Source organism: Myiozetetes cayanensis, unplaced genomic scaffold (assembly GCF_022539395.1).
Source record: "Myiozetetes cayanensis isolate MyiCay16 unplaced genomic scaffold, myiCay2020 scf1, whole genome shotgun sequence".
Lineage (NCBI taxonomy): Eukaryota > Metazoa > Chordata > Aves > Passeriformes > Tyrannidae > Myiozetetes > Myiozetetes cayanensis.
In genome coordinates, this window is record NW_026086604.1 from 65,908,287 (window position 1) to 65,927,091 (window position 18,805).

The 18,805-nt window shown below is 41.1% G+C and overlaps 1 protein-coding gene and 1 long non-coding RNA gene across 2 annotated transcripts in view; both read right to left on the reverse strand.

The window, feature by feature from the left end:
• The window catches only part of RPRD1A (regulation of nuclear pre-mRNA domain containing 1A), a 47,064-nt gene extending 39,571 nt beyond the window's left edge, over positions 1-7,493 (reverse strand). Inside the window, exon 1 of the mRNA XM_050307437.1 lies at positions 7,157-7,493. Within this exon, the coding sequence (XP_050163394.1) occupies positions 7,157-7,307 (151 nt within the window). The 5' untranslated portion in view covers positions 7,308-7,493. The remainder of the gene's footprint in view (positions 1-7,156) is intronic.
• The window catches only part of LOC126635861 (uncharacterized), a 1,135,091-nt gene that overhangs the window by 39,571 nt on the left and 1,076,715 nt on the right, over positions 1-18,805 (reverse strand). The gene's annotated exons all lie outside the window — the stretch shown is intronic.

The following is an 18,805-nucleotide window of genomic DNA, read 5'->3' on the forward strand; positions in this document are numbered from 1 at the left end:
AGAGTTCTGGATTAAGTGGGGAAAAAAAACCCCTCTGTTAAATGTAAAAATGCACCTACCTCTTACAGTCAAGGTAAACTAAAGAGTGGCAAAAAAAGAATTAGCTTGGAAGTGCTGGACACAAGGTGGATCTATTAAAAGTCTACTCCAAACAGTGAAGTCACTACAGGAAATAAATCTACTTGGGACAAAATCTGGTTAATCTAAAATGTAGATTTTATAAAATTGTGCTACTCAATTTCTATATTAAAACCTGAATGCTGATACAACAACACATCTTCTACCTAAGTTTCAGGTAAATCAAAGTTCTGACGCATAGAAAGCTTTGAATTATTTAAAGAGAGAATCTTAGAAAACACATATTGTCTCACAGGTATACTAAAAAGTAACTAGCACTTACTGAAGATGACTCTGAACCCCTCCCCACTTCTTTAAGTGAACCCAGAATTATGACTCAAAATCTAATGAAGCAGGCCACTTGACACACTATATCCTCTGGAACTGCACACAAGATTGTCCATACATTTTACAGAAAAAAAGTCGTCATGTTTTAATCCTCAGTGATGTAACTCATTTGTGAAAAACCTCAGCTTTCCTCTTTCCAACAAACAGCCAAATCAACTGGGCTGGCAAAGAGAGGAGATGCATGCACACTGATAAAGTCAGGTAGGGCTTATTCTCACAAAACCTAGACTTTATCTATTCAGTCCAGTAAAGAGATCCACGTATCAGGTTTGGAAAAAGCAAGTGAAAACCCAGAAAGTCACTTTGGGGCTTATTTCACCTAGTACTACCTTTCCAGCTTGCTATTACAATTCAACATAAACAAAGATGCATATAAGGAACAAAAATCCAAACCCACTATTAAGCTACCCGTGGCTTTGGTTAAAAGTTCAGCCAATACTGTACCTTAATGTTCACAAAGAAAATTGCGAAATAAAATTGAATTCCTCTTGCTGTAAGAATGTGGTGCACAAAATTCCAATGCTGAAAATTATGCCTAGTCTGGAGAATGGTTCCCTTTCATTTCAGAAATCTTCAAGACTTACATACTGATCTACTAGCACCCTGCCTTACCCATGAGACTAAAGTGCAATGTAACTTCTGGCAACTGAAGCTGACAAATTTAAGCTGAAAAGCATTCTACTATGACTGTAAATTAACTACTCTGAAATACAAAACTGATTTCAGGACCATATAGATCTATTCTGGGGAAAAAAAATATGTTAAAAGCATCTCTCTTCACTAGTAGTGAACTTTCCAGCCCAGGGCTTTGATAAATCTCAGAACAACATTTTAAGTGTCCTCAACACGTGGCAAGGCTATTAGCCTTACTGTGAGAAGAAAATGAAGGGAAAAAACCGTAAGAACTTAGGTTGAAGAAGGAGCTGAAAGGCACATACTGCGAGACTGTTATAGTGTTAGAAGTAGCCAGCCCAGAGTACCTCTGGTACACTAACAGTGCGGTGAGGAAATACAAAACTTCTAAGAAACCATCCACATTGGATTGAGTCATCTTTTCAGAAGATCTGTGCAGTATACTAAAGTTATGTAATATGGATTCAAATAAAGATTTGGTTTAATTGCTTTAGAATTACTTTACTCTACATACATGCAGGAGAGTGTCAGCACTTCTAGCATCTCTAGGACACTTCCTGTCTCACAGCACACTTCACACCTCTGCAGGAGAAGTTCACGACATTCTGTAAACACCCAACAAGCTTTCAAGCTTTTCATTACACAACCAAACATCTTCAGGTCAAGCAGCACTGAAGCTTGAGGGTAAGATCACTGACCCTTCACACTGAGGAGAGTTAACCCGAGTTTTTATGCAAGCTGATGAAGAGCAGCATTTTTTGTAACATGACTGTAAAAAGCACTTGAGAGGCTGCCACCAGAAAGGACAATTCAAAGGTAATATAATCCATAAAAGGCATGTTGTACAATGAGCACTTAAAATTCATTAACCTTCTTTTAAGAAGAAGTTAAACCATGTCTTCAACATTGCAGTCACCTGATGATCCTGGTAAATTTTACCAAGGTTTGATAACTGCTGTGTTTTCTTTTCAAAGAGGGTAATGGGACTGCCCACTGATGTGCTCAATGTTTGAGGGTCCAAGTATTTTGAGTTTGGAGGCCAATAACAAAGGGAACGCAGCATACAGCCACTTCTGGGACAAAGGCCATCAGCATCAAATTACCAGGGGATGCAGAAAGCTGGTCCCAGACCAAGGAAACCATTCCAACATAATTACTCTGCAGAAGCTTCCCACTGCACTTAGTGTATCTTGAATTACCTGAACACATGAAACAAACAAATTTCTTTTACTGGCTCGCCTGGCTGGTACAATGCCAAGATGGATATGAATTAACAGCAATAACTGTTTCAGGACAGGAAAAAGACACTACACTTAAGATTTCAGAATCAGAATGATAAGAGACAGGTAGGTACAGATAAAATACAAGGTCTCAAGAGATACAGCACTAACTTATTACAGATTTGGATTACACTATCCAAATACAACTATTTTAAATATTTATACTCTTATATTGCTACTCTGTTGCTCCTAACTTTAAGTCATTTTTTAAATCATGTGTGTAGCAAATATGTTTCTCTAACCTGACTCAACTACTCCAATTCACCTGAAGTTTTGCCTGTTATTTGATGATCTCCAAACCTTTTGGCATAGATGAGAAAATCCACATGGATAAGTATGAAGGCACCCACAAGCACCTCTGTTTTAAGAATTCTTACTGGTCTCCTCAAGAATACCTACTAACCAGTGAAGTCACGTAGCCGCAGTTTTCTTTCTTTTAAATAAAACAAAGTCTATTTATTCTCTCACATGGGCCAATGACACTATAACATCATTAAGTAAAATATCCTTACAATCACCAGTACAGAGAGATTACTTCTTCTGGCAGCCAAAGCTACACTACATAGTACAGAAAATAATTGCTTTAAATCAGGAACTTATTTCCTGTGATCTACTTCCCATCTGCAAGGCAATATACTGCAATCAGTTTTGGCTGTAGTTGTGCTTCAAAGTAGTTGACTTGAGTCTCAGAGTAATTCAGACGCAATACAAGCTTCAAATCTGCTTTCAGTGTTGCTAGGTCTTCTCAGTTTGTCTTCTAAAATCCTCTATCTTCCAAATTTCAGCAGCTGCCACAACAGCCACTACAGGAAAACATATTGCATCAATGCCAACAGCTATACTGAGCGAGGACCAAAACATCAGTGTATGTCCCAGCACCAAAATTTGCAGACAAACAACCATAAATAAGCAAAGAATAGTAGCTTCTCATACCACTGAATGACTTCAACACCACAAAAACAAGGGGGGGGGGTAAAGAAAAAAGAAAAGCATATTAACTGAAACAGCAGGTAAACTATCAGAGTCGAGCACTAAAAAAATACGTCCATCCCTCCGTAGCAGCACAGATGTACTTACACAATTGTGGTTGTCTTAAAGCTGCTAATCTAGATAAGCTGTGCAGGGAAGACAGTGATCAGTGTGTCACGGGTGGGGTGACAGATGACAGCCAAAACAAGAGGGCAAGTGATTAAGGGGGGTGGGGGATGATCAGCATCAGTTTCTGAGACTGACTAATCAATGAGATGCCATGTCGGGCTCTGAGGAAACAGATACTTGAACTGAAATTAGGTTTAAAGATACAACACGATCATGTCCTGTGCAGAGCCAAGAGCTGGACTTGATGATCCTTGTGGGTCCCTTCCAACTCAGAATATTCTGTGATTATTAAAATATCATTAGGACATAAATACCTAAAAAGTGACAGCTCGACCTGGAAAAGCTAACAGAAAATGAGATGACAGGAAACGATTATTACAGACAACTAACTGGAGCTTAAAATAATAACTCCTATATAACAAACTTTCAGCAAGTTTGGGGTTTTTTTCCCTTTGAAAAAGAACTCAAGTACTCCAGTACTGCAAATTGCACACTAAGCCTACTGAACAAGCACTTATTGTTCACCCTTGAAGGCTGATGCTTTGAATTATGGAACTGAATTTTTTCTTTTCAAAACAAAACAAACAAACAAGTAAAAAATCCCTAGCGTTTCAGAGAATTCTGAAACCAGGCAGCAAGAGATGCACGCAAGAGAACATACCGGATTTGCAAGTAACAAAAAATAATTCTCAACAGACTCCATCTCAGAAAAGCCTATTCAAAGGTGTTCCTAGGGGGTTTTCCAGTAGTCACTTACTGACTGCAGGTTTACACAACAAATTTTTATGTGTTATACCACTACTCAGTTTAAAAACTCAAACCAGTAAGTCAGTCCCTTTAAAGATACACAAAATTACATAGTTTAAATGGGCCCACCAGCTGCATGTTCGGAATGACTGATGTATTCACAAGTTATTTACTTAGTACTACTTAACTACTTAAATACTGAAAAAGCTTATGCCTACCAAGTAATTAACTATTTAACTTCAAGTGTTACATTTCACATACATCTGAAATGTAGCCAAAGCAGGATCATTTTCCTCAGTACACACTTTTCAAGAAAACCTGTAAGTGAATGTGTATGGAACCGATGATCTCTAGAGAAACCAGAATATGGGACCTGACTTCTACCAATTAATCCAAGCAAACAGAAGGGCACTAAGCCTTTATGTTGTGTAAATTATGTGTGCCTTTGAAAAGCTGCCTCTTCACCTCTACTCCAATATGGTATATAGACAATGACTATTTTAAAAATAAAATAATCAGAACCAAACATTTAGGAACAAAAGAGTTGCAATCCTTGCACTCGTTTTCATGAATCACTAGAGACATGTTCAGAAAGGTTCATGCAAGCTCATCTGACGCAAGTGATGTTTTACCCAAACTGAAAGCATCCAGAAAAAATGAAACATCACACTACATTGTGTTCAGCCCAGTTAGTTATACCGTGTTCCATAAGCCTAAAAGGGAGTAAGCTGGAAAGGAGGTCTGGAGACAAGGGTGACAGTAAAAAAAGATATACAATGAAAGGAAATAAAATTTAGAAAGGCAAGGTACAATTTTCAGTTCTAGTACACTGCTGGCTAGTAATAGCAGCTGACAACGCCAGTAATTTTTGCGTCCATATTCTCCAAATAGAGGTAATTTTCCTCTCAGGTAGGAGAGGAATCGTGTTTATACAGTTTGGATGGGAGGCAAGTCAGGAGCCTTAAACTTACTCTACAGCCTCATTGCTAGCATTCTGCTTTGTGATGTTTATGCACTTCACTTCATCACAGTACACTGGTTCTCCTTCTCATCCTTCACATGCTGTCCACTTAGACTACACCCACCCTGTGGGGATTAGGGACCATCTTGCAATTCTGTGATGCAATTAGCAAAAAGTCAGTATTGGGTGAAGGCAAGCTAACGTTTTTAAAACTCAGGTACTGTTATCAGAGATGAAAAACTAAAATACATCCTGTGCATATTAACTACGTTAGCTTCAAAGCTGTACAACAGCTTCAACAAACTCAAGACAAAACCAATTATGGTAGCTATGCTCATCCAAAGCTCAAAACAAGCTTAGAAGTGGAAGTCAGACACTGAAAGCTGAGAAAAAGCAAAACGTTCCTCTGACTTCTTAAGAAGATGGTTATCCTTGCCTCTCAATGCCACCTTCAGAGACATAGCCCATGTTTCAAAGACTTCATCTCTCCAATGAGTCAAACAGTACAACAGGAAAATTAAGGTTAAGGACTGACCATTAACACCTTGGATTATTATGTACTAGTATTGTACACATTAATTAAGACGAGCAACCAAAACTCTGACTCTATTTCAATTAGTTTAAGATGCCTTCCTGGTATCATACACCACCCCAAACATTCAAGTTGATAGATTAGAAGGCCCAGAAATGTGAATGTTTCAGATACAGATGGGAGATCCACTAACTCGTTCCAGGAACAAGAAAGCAAGTTTGCAACTAACATATAGTGAATATGTGTTTATTTCATAAGATGAAAAACATCAAGTAAGCCTTTCTTCGGGCAATAGTAAAAAGGAATTCAACTCTTGCCTGAAAGTTCAAAAGATAACATTTCACACAAAAAAAAATATTAAAAAAAAAAAAAAAAAAAAACCCAACCAAAAAAACCCACAGTAGCCATGTTACATGAAACTCAGAAGTTCGTCTTCCATAAGTCCTGTAATGGCTTAGTGCTATTTTTCCTCTCCAATTGAAAGCCTAGTCTTCTACTTTTTCCATTAAAGATCCACATAATAGCGAGGCTCCAAAGGAAGCTATTGGAAGACAGCAACATTTCCTAGAGCAAAGCAGAGTTCTATCAAGTGAGTTTTTATTTCTTAAACGAATTAACTTAAGATAAAGCTATTTTTGAGTCATGTCAAATAAACCTTCACATGCCATTTCTCCCTTTCAGTCCCTGAACAACTGCCTATAGCTGCAAGTTTCTTCCTGTTAAAAAGAAAGCCCTATAAGCATTTAAGTCTGCACACTTAACATAGCTAAAGAAACCCACATTTTTATTATTATTTTAACACTGGTAGTAGCCATCTGGCAAAAAGACGAAGTAAAAACCACTTTGGACACATTAAACTGCTCTTCCTCCAAAGTATTCCAATCTTCAGCTGCCCTACAAGAACAGTTTCTGGCATGAGTGTACAAGAAATTCAAATAGTATAACAGCTAACCATCATCATTAGACATGATGAAAGACAATGCCTAAAAGGCTCCGTCTTGGAAGACCTGTAATTATCTATATTAATAACAAAATGCCCCAAACCCCGTCCATCCCGTTTCCCACCTTCCTCTCACCTTCCACAAGAAAAAAGGGATGCAAAACATGAGGGGCAGCCTCCTCAGAGGCATCTCGCTGAGGAGGGAAGGGATAATAGGACGGAAAAGACAAGAGCGAGGGAAGTGGAGCGAAAAAGAGAGAGGAGAAGCACCTCTCAGCCGATGGTCATCAAAAAACCCGAGACCCAGGGCTGAACACCGGCCCCAGGCGCTGGGGCCCGCCCTCCCCCCTCTCCCTGCCATCCACAGGCCGGGCATCCCCGCCGCCATCCCCCGGCCTCCTCCGCCACACACACCGCAGGGGGGGCGGCCGCCTTCGAGTCCTCCTCCTCCTGCCCCGCACCCGCCGCCCCCGGCGGGGCCCGCCCGGCCCCGGCCTCACCTTTGCGCAGCTCCCGCTCCCACACGCTGACGATGAGCGCCGAGTGCTTGCGGTGGTGGATGAGCCACAGGCTCAGGGTCTGCACGCTCTGCTGCGAGTTGCTCAGCTCCGACAGCTTCCGCTCCAGCGCCGCCTCCGAGAACGCCGACATCGCTGCGCCGCGCTGGGCCCCGCCGCCCCGTCCTGTTCCGTGCCGTGCCGGCCGGGCCTCGCTCAGTCCCCGCCTCTGGGGCCCGGCGGGGGAGGAGCCGCCCGGCAATTCCCGGCCCTTTCCGTCCCGCCGGCGGCGCCGGGCGACAACAAAATGGCGGCGGCCCAGAGCCGCAAGGGAGCCGCGCGGCCCCGCCCCCCGCCCGCACTTCCGCCGGGCCCCAGCGGGGGGGCGGGGCTGGGGCCGGACTGCCCGGGGGCGGGACGGGACGGGACGGGACGGGAGGGGATGGGATCCTGTGGCATCCTATCCAGGGTGGATCTATCCACACCGTGCCCTGGGAAACAGCATAAAGACGCACATGCAAATAAGCCCCTTCCCCCCCCCCCAGGCAACACCGGCCTGCCGGTTTCTTTCACGGAGGAGGTTAAGAATCACAAGATCGTTAGGGTTGGAAGGGATCTCTGGAGATCACCCAGGCCAACCCCCGCTGCCAAGGCAGGGCCACGCAGAGCAGGTGGCACAAAAAACGCGTCCTAGCGGGTTTGGAATGTCTCCAGAGAGGGAGACTCCACAGCCGCCCTGGGCAGCCTGTTCCAGCGTTCAGTCACCCTCACAGTAAAGAAGTTCTTCCTCATATTCAAGTGGTACTTCGTGCGAATCAGTTTCTACCCGTCGCCTTTTGTCCCATTGCTCGACATCACTGAGAAGAGCCTGACTGTATCCTCTTGACACCCTCCCTTCAGACACTTACAGACACTGATGAGGTCCTTTCTAAGTTGTCTCTTCTCGACGCTGAACAGGCCAAGTTCCATCAGCTTTTCCTCATAAGGGAGGTGCTTCAGTCCCTTTAATCATCTTCATAGTCTTATACTGGACCTCCTCCAGGAACTCCATGTCTGTTGTGCTGAGGAGCCCAGGACTGGACACAGAACTCCAGATGTGGCCTCACCAGGGCAGAGCAGAGGGGCAGGATCACCTCCCTCGACCTGCTGGCAATGCTCTTGCTAATGCACCCCAGGATACCATTGGCCTTCTTGGCCCCCAGGGCACACAGCTGGCTCACGGACAGCTTGTTGTCCACCAGGACCCCCAGAGCTCTCTACAGAGCTGCTTTGCAGTAGGTCAGCCCACAGCCTGTACTGCCTGGGGTTATTCTTCCCCAGGTGCAGGACCCTGCACTTGTCTTTGTTGAATTTTGGAAGTTTCCTCTCTTCCCATCTCTCCAGCCTGCTGAGGTCCTTCTGAAGCAGTGCAGAGCACCCTGGGGTATCAGCCACTCCTCCCAGCTTAATTTTTTAAAAACTTATAAAGTTTTCTCCCTGTTTCATGTCTGACATTCAGAGAAGGTGTGCCAGAGGATTTGGTTTAGGCAATTTTTCTAATATTTGCTCTTAGTGAAATCTTCTCTTTAGACATAAATCTTCGATGAGGGCCAGGTGGGAGTGTTAGGAGGTCTTAATGTGAATTCTATTTACAAAATCATCTGTTGCATGAGTGGTTTGGGGGGAACGAGAAAGGATTTTGCAAAAATGCTTTTGACAGAGAAATTTAAGTGAGAAGCTGCACAGATCCCTACAGAGTCACTTATACAATGCCTTTTGATCATCATAAATGAAAGAACCTGTAACATAGTGCTATTTTTGCTACGTACAGCAGAGGACACTCTGGCATTAAGTAGAACTGACCAGTGAAGTAAAATTAAGACAGAACTAGCTAACACAGATGCACCCATTAGAAAAATGAAATACGAATGGTAATCTAGTAACCATCATCCAAATACCAGTTTTTAGAGGCATATATATTCTGGTGTTAGCAGGAGAAACCTGTGGACAACTGAGGAAAAAGAAATATTTCTCTCACGTACAAGACTAGGCTACAAAGTAAATAGCAACAAATAGTAAAATTTCCAAGTTAAAGCAACAAAAATAAAAAGGAAAAAAAAGCAGGACATTGGTAGAGAATTTTGGTAATGTTTGTAGAAATGTTTATTACTGCTTCCTCTGCATATTCCATCCCAGAAGATATAGCATTTTTACAAAAAAAAAAAAAATCCTCTGAGGTAGGTATTTTTACTGTAAATAAATATATTTGTGTTATGTACTGTATAATATGCTATACAGCAAAACAGAGATTTCACTTTTCCCATAAATCTTTATAGCACATCTAAAATTTGTGATATTATTTGCATCAGTAACCTAATTTAAAATCTCTGCTTTATCCAGTAGTGAATGGAAATTTGCCATGAGATTTACTCAAAGCAAAGCGACTCTCAGAGAGGAAGTATTGCACCATGGAGAGTTCATTTGTTGCAGAGCTTGGAAAACCTCAGTATTCATTCAGAAACAATTAACATATTAGTCACCTGACTTAAAAAAATTCACCCACACCCACAGCAGTGGAGCTGCCAACAGATGGCAAGATTTCTTCCACACATTCTTGTGTTCAAACCGTAATAGCATCTTCCCTCTGATTTCCTAAGAACAAAGTTCTATCTCTTCCATCTGGGTAGTCCACTATGTTCTCCCACTCTGGAAGAAAGGAGCCACATGCAAGTGTAAGGCAATGACTGTGAATAAATTACTCCATTGATGTTTTTGTAGAACGTGGGACTGGGAAACTCTAGGTAGTTCAAAGATGTAATTACGGTCACCAAGAGGCTGTACAGCATGCATACTTCATGTGCAGGTTGCAGATATTCTGGGGTTTTTACCCTTCACCCAAGGACATCCACAAAAAACATTTCATAAGAAGAGACTTTAACCCTAGTAACAATTGGAAGTTTTAACATCTGTTACCTTGATGGAATCTTAGGAAGTGTTTAAACTCATCTGTATCTAAAATATCTATGCTTACAGTGCATTTTGGGAAAGGTAAAACTATATCAAACCAAAACACCACATACTGGTTTGGGTTTTGTTTGTTTGGTTTTGGTTTTGTTTGTTTGTTTGTTTAGTTTTTAAACCTTTTTTCCTTTGTCAAATATCTGAGCATTTATATTATCCAGTTGTAATTCAAAGAGAAAGCTTGCTTCTACTGAGGTGGCTACATCTTGATTCTACTGTAGAGTTCTCTCAAAAGCAACTATTCCAAGGCACAAATGTGTATGTGTGCTCTTTCTCTGCCTGAACCACTGCCGCTGATCATCAGAACATTGAGCCCTGTTTCTTGGACTGTCTGCAGCAAATCTGGCTGGCTTAGCTCCCATTACCCTTGGAGGCATGATCAATGACACTCAAGACAGGAACGTTTTGTTATCACTAAGCATTTCAAAGGTAACAGGTCATAAGGGTTTAGATATTTTCTCTGAAACAGGCAAGAAAAAGCAAAATTAAAAGGAGGTCAGCATCAAGGCAGATTGTCTGTACTATCTCTCATCTTTCAAGCAGGGCTAAAAGAATGGTGTAGGTAGCAGTTTGTGTTTGTTAACAGTGCCAAAAGAGGCAAAATAGGCAAAGCCCTGGTGAAACAGGCTTGCCTGTACTCCAGTGGTCTCGTGCTTTAGTGTGAATCAGCTGCTGTTGCTCTACAGAACAACACTCTACCTGCCAAATCCAAGAGGTATAGGCTACATTAAAAATATACACCACCTGACTAGTTTGCTGTTCACCAAGCCTTTATATCTCATTGCATGTTTTGTTGATGTGAACATGTCTTAGTCTCAGAGTCAATTTTAGCTGTTTCCTTCAGGGCACTCCCCCAAAGAACTGTCACCTTTAGAAGTCATTTTCTCTTGAAGCTTAGAGATGCAACTGATTGATTTATTTATCCTTAGCAATGTTATATGCTTCACTGGAATTTTTCTGTGTAAATGATCCTACTTCCTTATCCCAATAAGAACATGAAAAATGTAAATATTCAAAAAGAACACCCTGAAATATAGCTGAAGTGATTCTTGACTGAGTGATGGTAATTCAGCTGGAAATTTCTTCAGAAACACTGAACACCATTTGTTACCTGAATAACAAGAGGGCATATCCCTGTCAGAAATTATAAATAAATAAATGCTTGGATGAAAAAAAAAAATAGTTGAATCATTGTGAAGTCCTGCAGATGGAGAACAAAAGAAAGCTTAAATAGAAGGAAGAAGCCCTCTGAAGTAACATACAGGAGCTGCCTACTGGAGCCAAAAACCTCAGGCTGATTAATTGTGCTTTTACATGAGTTCCTGACACTAAGCACTTCTCCTTCTAATGTAATTCATTAAAAGCAGAAATTATTTTCTACTTAGGAGAGTAACAAAAACCACTCTCTGAGATATGTATATATAATCCAGTAAGGCATTCCCATATCTTATGAAGAAAGATAGATTGTGCAATCTAAAAAAAAATATCTCCAGCATTTCTGTGATTTCTTTGGCCCTCTGCAGAGATCTAAAGATGTTTGTAGAAAGCCTTCCTTTTTTCCTAAGTCAGGCATCCAGCCAGACAGTCATGTACATCCGGCTTCTTCATCATTACGCTATTAAGTGAAGTCATATTATGTAAACATACACTGTGATTAATATATGGATGCAATCAAGTCCCAGTTTTCCTTAGCAGAGAGTGCTGTAACTAAGCAAGAAAGCACTCCAGGGTATGTATTAACTCAGGTGTGCAGAAAGGCAAGAAACATTAGGCTGAGTAATTTTAAAGGTCTGAGCAATATATTAATGGGTCATTAATATGTGCCCTAGAGTGGATATAGCTCTTAGTCACAGCATAGAATTAATAAAGCACATTCTTGACAATAAATAATGTTATCTCTCAAGGAATAGGAAAACACTGCAATGTGTTGACATACTGTGTGAAGAACCTTCTTGAAATTACTGAAAAGGCAAATTTTAATTTGACTTTAAATCATGGGAAATGGGATGATTCACCTTTGTGATCCAGTAGAGGACACAGTGTCCCAGAAGCTATTTAACTGTAGGAAGCAGACACTGTATTTTTGTAACTGTGTACTCAGATCATGGTTTTGGAGATGGTCACTGCCAGCATATTGTGCTATACTACCACAAACACAGCCAGAGGACTGAGGGAGACACTTTTTCACCTTTACTCCAGACTCATTGAACCACATCTGGAATAGTGCACTCAGTTTTTGTCTCCCTTAGTATATGAAAAATATTTATATGCTTGAGTAAGTTCAGCAGAAGGCCACCAAGTTGATCAGATGGCTGAAACAGAGAAACCAGATGGGGAGAAAGAGGAAACTGGGATTGCTTTATCTGGAGAAGTGAAGGCTTTGATGCAACCTAATGGTAGCTTTCCACTTCTTACAAGGAGGTAACTGACAAAATGGAGCAATTCGTGGACATGTATGATGAGAAGGTGACAAACAATGAGGATAAACTGAAATGGAAGTTCCATCTAGATAGAATGAAAAAGATTTTTTCAGCACAGTGGCAGTCAGAGAGTGGAACAGGTTGCCCAGAAACATTTTGCAGTTTCTGTCCTTGAATGTTTTCAAGACTAGACTGGATAAAACTCTTACCACCTTGTCTGACCTCATATGTGACCCTGCTTTGAGCAGGAGGATGATGGAGTAATGCTCAAGTATACAGACTCAAGTCTGTATACTATACTGTTCACATTTGTGATGTATTTATACAGCTTGGTTTGTACCTGTACAGGTTCAAATACATACCACACTGTAGGGCATAGCTTGCTTGGCTTGTATCAGTTGGATCCACATAGCACAGTAGGTTATCCAGCTACACAACATTACTCTTCTATCATGCAGAGCACCTCAGGTTAACTTGAATGTCCTTGTGATCCTTCATATAGAGGGTACTTGTCTTCTGGAGTGTGCTTACCCCCAAACTCCTACTGAGCAGTGAGCAGGCAGAGTGGGATGGAAAGGTCTGCTATTAGAATTGTTACTTCACAGCTGTCAGCCATATCTTCTACATATTAGCTGTCAGTTATGTCAAAAACATCAGTTTCTTTAGTAGCCACAGTTTTCTCAAATGGATGGCAGTCCATAAATAAAATCCATGTATATTTTTATGCATGCTCGATCTTCTTGCTTCCTTAAACTGAAAAGAACAGCTGAGAATTGCCAGTTGGCTGTTCCCTATGGATGTTTATTTATTCAACCCAAACCCATATTTTTGAGCCCATTTTTTGAGGAAAGAACAATAAATGAAGAGAGTTTATGAAGAAAGAAAGAAAGATTGTGTAGGCAGTAGGAGCTCTCAGTTTGTTCTAGCAATGTCTTCAGGAACATGTCTCAATCACAGTAATTTTGCCAGTCATTGTTAATGACAAGTTCCTCTCCTGTACTTGTTTTCTGTGCCATCATTTTGCCACATCTGACTCAAAAACCAAGTCAGAATTGGTGATGGATAAGCAGCCGTGTGCAGGAGTAAACTGTGAATGCAATGGAAATTCCATGTTTCTTCAAACATCTGTGTTTTGTAAAGTGGGGACCAAATGCACTGTTATGGTCTGATGGTGGTCCAAGGCCACCATATGTGCTATTGCTAGGTGACTCTCCTATCCTATCCCATCACATCTGGCCACAGCTACTGTCTAGTTAGAGGAAAACCCCCACATTTATATGGAAGTGGGATTCTTATTTCTCTTATCAAACAGTGATCAGGGAACAGGAAAGTTTGGAAGGCAGGTAAGGATGCTGTAGCTGCAAGTACTGTAGCAATGCTGGGAAACTGTGACTGCCCACAGGCACCATCTGATGTTTCCCGTCTTTTGACTGTCACGGCCTGTAAGCTGTATCACATACCTGCAACTTTATGTCCCTAAGAGACATAATTTCCAAATCAACACATTTGACAGATGTTTTCTCTTGTCCTAGGAAGGAGAATCTGACCTTTTCCTCCAGTACCCAGAGGGACATTTGCTTTGCTTTTGTTTTAACTTGAACTGGGGACAGTGTGAGGAATAGGAGGCTCGTGGCCTTCACAGTACTCTAGTGTCTTTGGAGTACTCTGTAGCAAAGCAGGTCAGGCCAGACCTGATTCAATTGCATCTTTACTTCCTGTGAGAACAGGACTCGCATATGAGTAAGCTGCTTCCGTGACAAGTCCAAGTTTTCCCACCAGAGGAGCCAGATTGTACCACCCCAGAGCTGTCTGAGTACACATCAATATGAACAGTGTGTAGCCAATAAAGGAGTCAGTTCTCAGTGAAAAGTCCATGATTTAGCCTGACTGCACAGACACAGACATAGTAACACCTCAGTAGTGTGTTCTACTGAGAGGTCACACCTGAAAGCTCTGTGTTTTTCATTGGAGCAGAGATTTAACGCACAAGGTTTTATTGCCAAGGTTTGTTCATTTAAAATTACCAAACCTGTAGCATTTTAAATGCAATCTGATACATTTTTCCAAGTTGCAGTGCTAATGTAGCTACTGGTATTTTTCTTGGAAACTAGGTGTCACTAGTGGTTTAGAAATAGCAGATACAGATTAGTTCCTATGTGCTTATTTTTCCTGAAACTCATTTATAGCTTCTCGGACTCTCCCTATGCACCTCCAAGAGAGCATGGAGCTGCCTTCTCTGTAACTGAAGACTGAAATTAGATCCTTCTGTAGCCTTCTTTTCATCAAGCCAAAGAAACGCGAGTCCTTTGTCCCTGTTTGTGTCTCATCGTAATCATCCTGGTGTGTCTTTGTGACATTTCCCTTTTTTTTGCTTTTCTTTTTGTACTGCAGAACCCAAAACCAGACTCAGTTCTCCAGGCATGGTCTTAACAGTGCCAAGCAGAAGGCAAGAAACGCGTCCTTGACCTGGCCATGTTGCAGTAATACTGCCCAGTATGGGATGATCCTTCATCCTCACTGTTCATGCCTGTTGCACTTTCAGCCTCTAGGACATGAAAGTCCTTTCCTGCAGAGCTTCTCCTCAGGCAGCACTCTGCAGCTCCAGCAGTCAACACACAGCAGCTGCATTGCAGAGTCCTAGGACTCTGCACTTTTCTCTAGAGCTTCGTGGCATTTCTGGCAGCACACTGAGACCCATCCAAAAGACTGCCCTACCCACCAGTGCACTGACTGCCTTCTTCCACTTCCCCATCTGCCCACCAGTGTGCTTTTAACTGCAAATTTGCTGAGGGTACACACTGTCTTCTTGTCTAGGTCATTCACAGGCATTAACCAGTATTGATCCTGGTACTGGCCTCAGGTCCCTTCAAAGGCACCACCTAGTGACTGCCCATCATTTGAACTATTGATGACAAACCTGTGCTAGGCCTTCATGTACTTTCCAGGATGATTTGCTCCATAAACTTCCTGGAGACTGAGGTTAGCCTGACTAGCAGGTAGCCTGTGTTTTCCCCTTCTTACCAACCTTGAAGGGGTCCTAATCTCTATCCTCTCATGGTAATCATAGCCAAGACTGTAATCAAGTATTACATCTTCAACCACTATTTCCTTCTCCATGAGTACCGAATCCAGCAGAAGTACATCCAGTGCTTGACCCATCCAGAAGCTGTATTAAAGAATTGCATCTAAATTCCAGAAATTTCCTGAATTCTTGTGCCCTGCTGTGTTGACCTTACAGTGGATATCCAACAATAACAGCACAATACGGTGCTGAAAATAAATAAAAAAAAAGTCATATAATACATTCTTATTTTCAAGGTGGGTTATCAAAGATTGCTTAAAGATCAGAGCATGGAAGAAATTCAAGACCTGCATAGTCCTTTTAAGTAAGGAACTTGTCATGCAATCATTATATACTAAAATTCCTTCATTAAGTTTTGTAGTATGGGTATAAATCCATTTTTTTAAACACTTCTCAAAGGAAATGTACAGATTCAATAAAGTGTTCATAACACTATGGTCTGGAGTATTCTTCTGTATGATCAAGGGATGGGTGCACATGAATTAGTCACGCTGTTAAGATACATATAGGCTGTTTTTCTTTGCAGAAAGGAACTCCACTGCTGTGAAAGGCCTGAAGTAAACTTCACTGTGGTCCAGGCAGAAAATGGCAGAAAGAACGTCCCCCCAGGGAAGCCTTATATCAGTGACAGAAATTTAAGGAGCTCCTTACAATTTCAGCTTGCATAGCATGATGGTCCTGATTATCAACAATTAGAACTAATTTCCTGATAATTCTCCCATCTATGTTCAGGGCCAAGATATTAAAAAAAAAAAAAAAGCGTATTTAAGTAGTATAGAAGCAATTCCTCATTGTATATTTCTTGGTTACTGCCTGGTATTTTGAATCAGACCTATTTAGTTGTGATGAAAGTAATGCTTGCTTCATGAATAAATGAATGAAATAACCAAGCTGTCTGACCTCAGAATTGCTCAAAACATTTTAAGAAAGAAGGATGATCAGTTGTATGTTTCAATACAGTCCTTGTGGCACAGGTAGATGAGATTTCCTGCAGATAAATAAATATCCTAATGAGATGAAACAAAACTTTAGAGTTATACTGTTTTCAAACCACAACAATTAATCACATGAAACAAGGGATTTCTCCATGTTGAGACAGATATCAGTTTGCTTGTACTCAACAGACTATCCTTCCAGTACCCCTTCCCACCCCAGATATTCCAAAAACTCAGTAAAGTCCTCTAGGCATCTTCAGTATGAAGTGCTGTCAGAAGAACTTGGCAGGACAGGGAGGTAATGATTGCCAGAACTGCCTGTATTGCTGCTTTTGTAAGGAAGGAGCTTGAGTTTTCTCAGTTCCATTGGCCTCGTGAGGTACCCAGGACTGTGCCAACAGACTTCATATAACATCACAAAGAAATTTGGCTCACTCCAAGCCATCAGTGCTCGCTGTTATATAGTGTATGATTTGTACTGAAAATGGCCTGAAATCCCACCCTCCCAGTGACTGAAAACTTGTGTTGTTGTTTGATATTTTTTACATCTGAAGCTTGCTATGTGCACTGGGACTAACCACACACCATAGATAGCTGTCCTGAGTTAACCCCTGCTATACCTATATGGTAAGCACCTCATTGTACTGCAAGTATCCCTCTTGGGATTCAATGCATGGCTGCCAAATGCGCTTATTTTGATGTGTCTGTATTTGCTGTTGGCCACCATGTCATTTACTCCTTACCATTCTCCACCTGTCTTTAAGTCTCAAGGCTTAAAAGGGCCTACTAGATGTTCCTAAGGGTCATATCCCATTCAGCATGAAATATACCAGAAAATTAATCCTTCCCTCTCTACCCTCAAACTTTGACTTTATAGAGCAGAAAATTTACCTGCCAAAGACCAGTTTGCTACCTGGACTGGGAATCACTGAGGTACTGAAACATGACTTGAAGGTCTATTTTCATCCTAACACTTAGGAAGTAGATTAACAGTTTAAATTTTATAGATCCATGTGATTTATAGCATACCATAGATTCACAGCAAAATGGTTTCAGTCTTAGTATAGGCTTGGTAAACCAATGAAAACCGTATTTTGCCACAAATGGCTTGTGGCAGAATGTGGAATGTCCTCACTGTAAGTGAAATTTTAATCTGTTCCCAGCATGGAAAGGCCAGACTTAGGTCTTCAGGCCTTTTTCCTCCCTTTTTTTTTAACCCATAGATTCATGATCTGAGTTTCTTGTTTATTGCAAAGGCAATTCTCATCTTTCGTAAACTGTACCAATATACTGCCAGTGACCTCAGCAGAACATCACCAGAGTCCTACAGACGTGTTTGGAGGTCACCTCCAGTTTGCACAGCCCGTGACTCTCTCACTGATATCAGTGTTCAGTCACTGACAAGCTTAAATGCATATCCTTGCCCACCAGATTTAAGATAAAATGTAATTCAACTGATGTTGTTGCAGCTTTCCCTACACTCATGGTTATTATTCTGACCTGGATGTGGATAGGCACATGATGCTGTGAACACTGCAGTGCAATGAACTGCACAGTGAGGCACACTGAGAACTGCTTTGGCTTTTGCTCATGGCAGTACTTGCCAAGGGAGTAGGAGCAATTTTTCCAAATGAGCCCTTACTGATTTGAGTGATTGTATTTTCTATTTTGTAATTGCATTGTGTATAATCTAAAAAATACTTTCCAGAGGTTCAAATTACATACAACTAATATTCACTGATTTTTTACATTTACCTTTGGCCTTGATTACAAACTGTTCTCAATTTAAAATATAGCTTTAATATTACAGTATACATTGTCACAGTAACATTGCTAACTATGTATTTCTTCCAGTCTGCTGAAAAAAAAGATCCATTCAGCTCCATATTTTCTGTTTGGACTGTAAAATTTATCCAATAGAGTACAAAAACCTGGGAGAAACAGCAGTCAGCATGCCACTAACTGTATTGGTGCCACAGAACAGATCTTAAACATCAACACTGAAATTAAAAGTGACATAAAGGTAGCTGCCAGTGAAAGAATTTCTGGGGAAAAAATGGACTGTGAAACAAGTGAAAGAAGTTGCACAGAAGTCAGAGCTGGTATCATCTTAAAAATGAAAAGAAAGAGTAAAATGCAAGCCAGGCAAAACAAGATTATTATTTTGCAATTTAGGCTTTCAAGAGTCTCCAGAATAAATTTTCCCATTTCCACT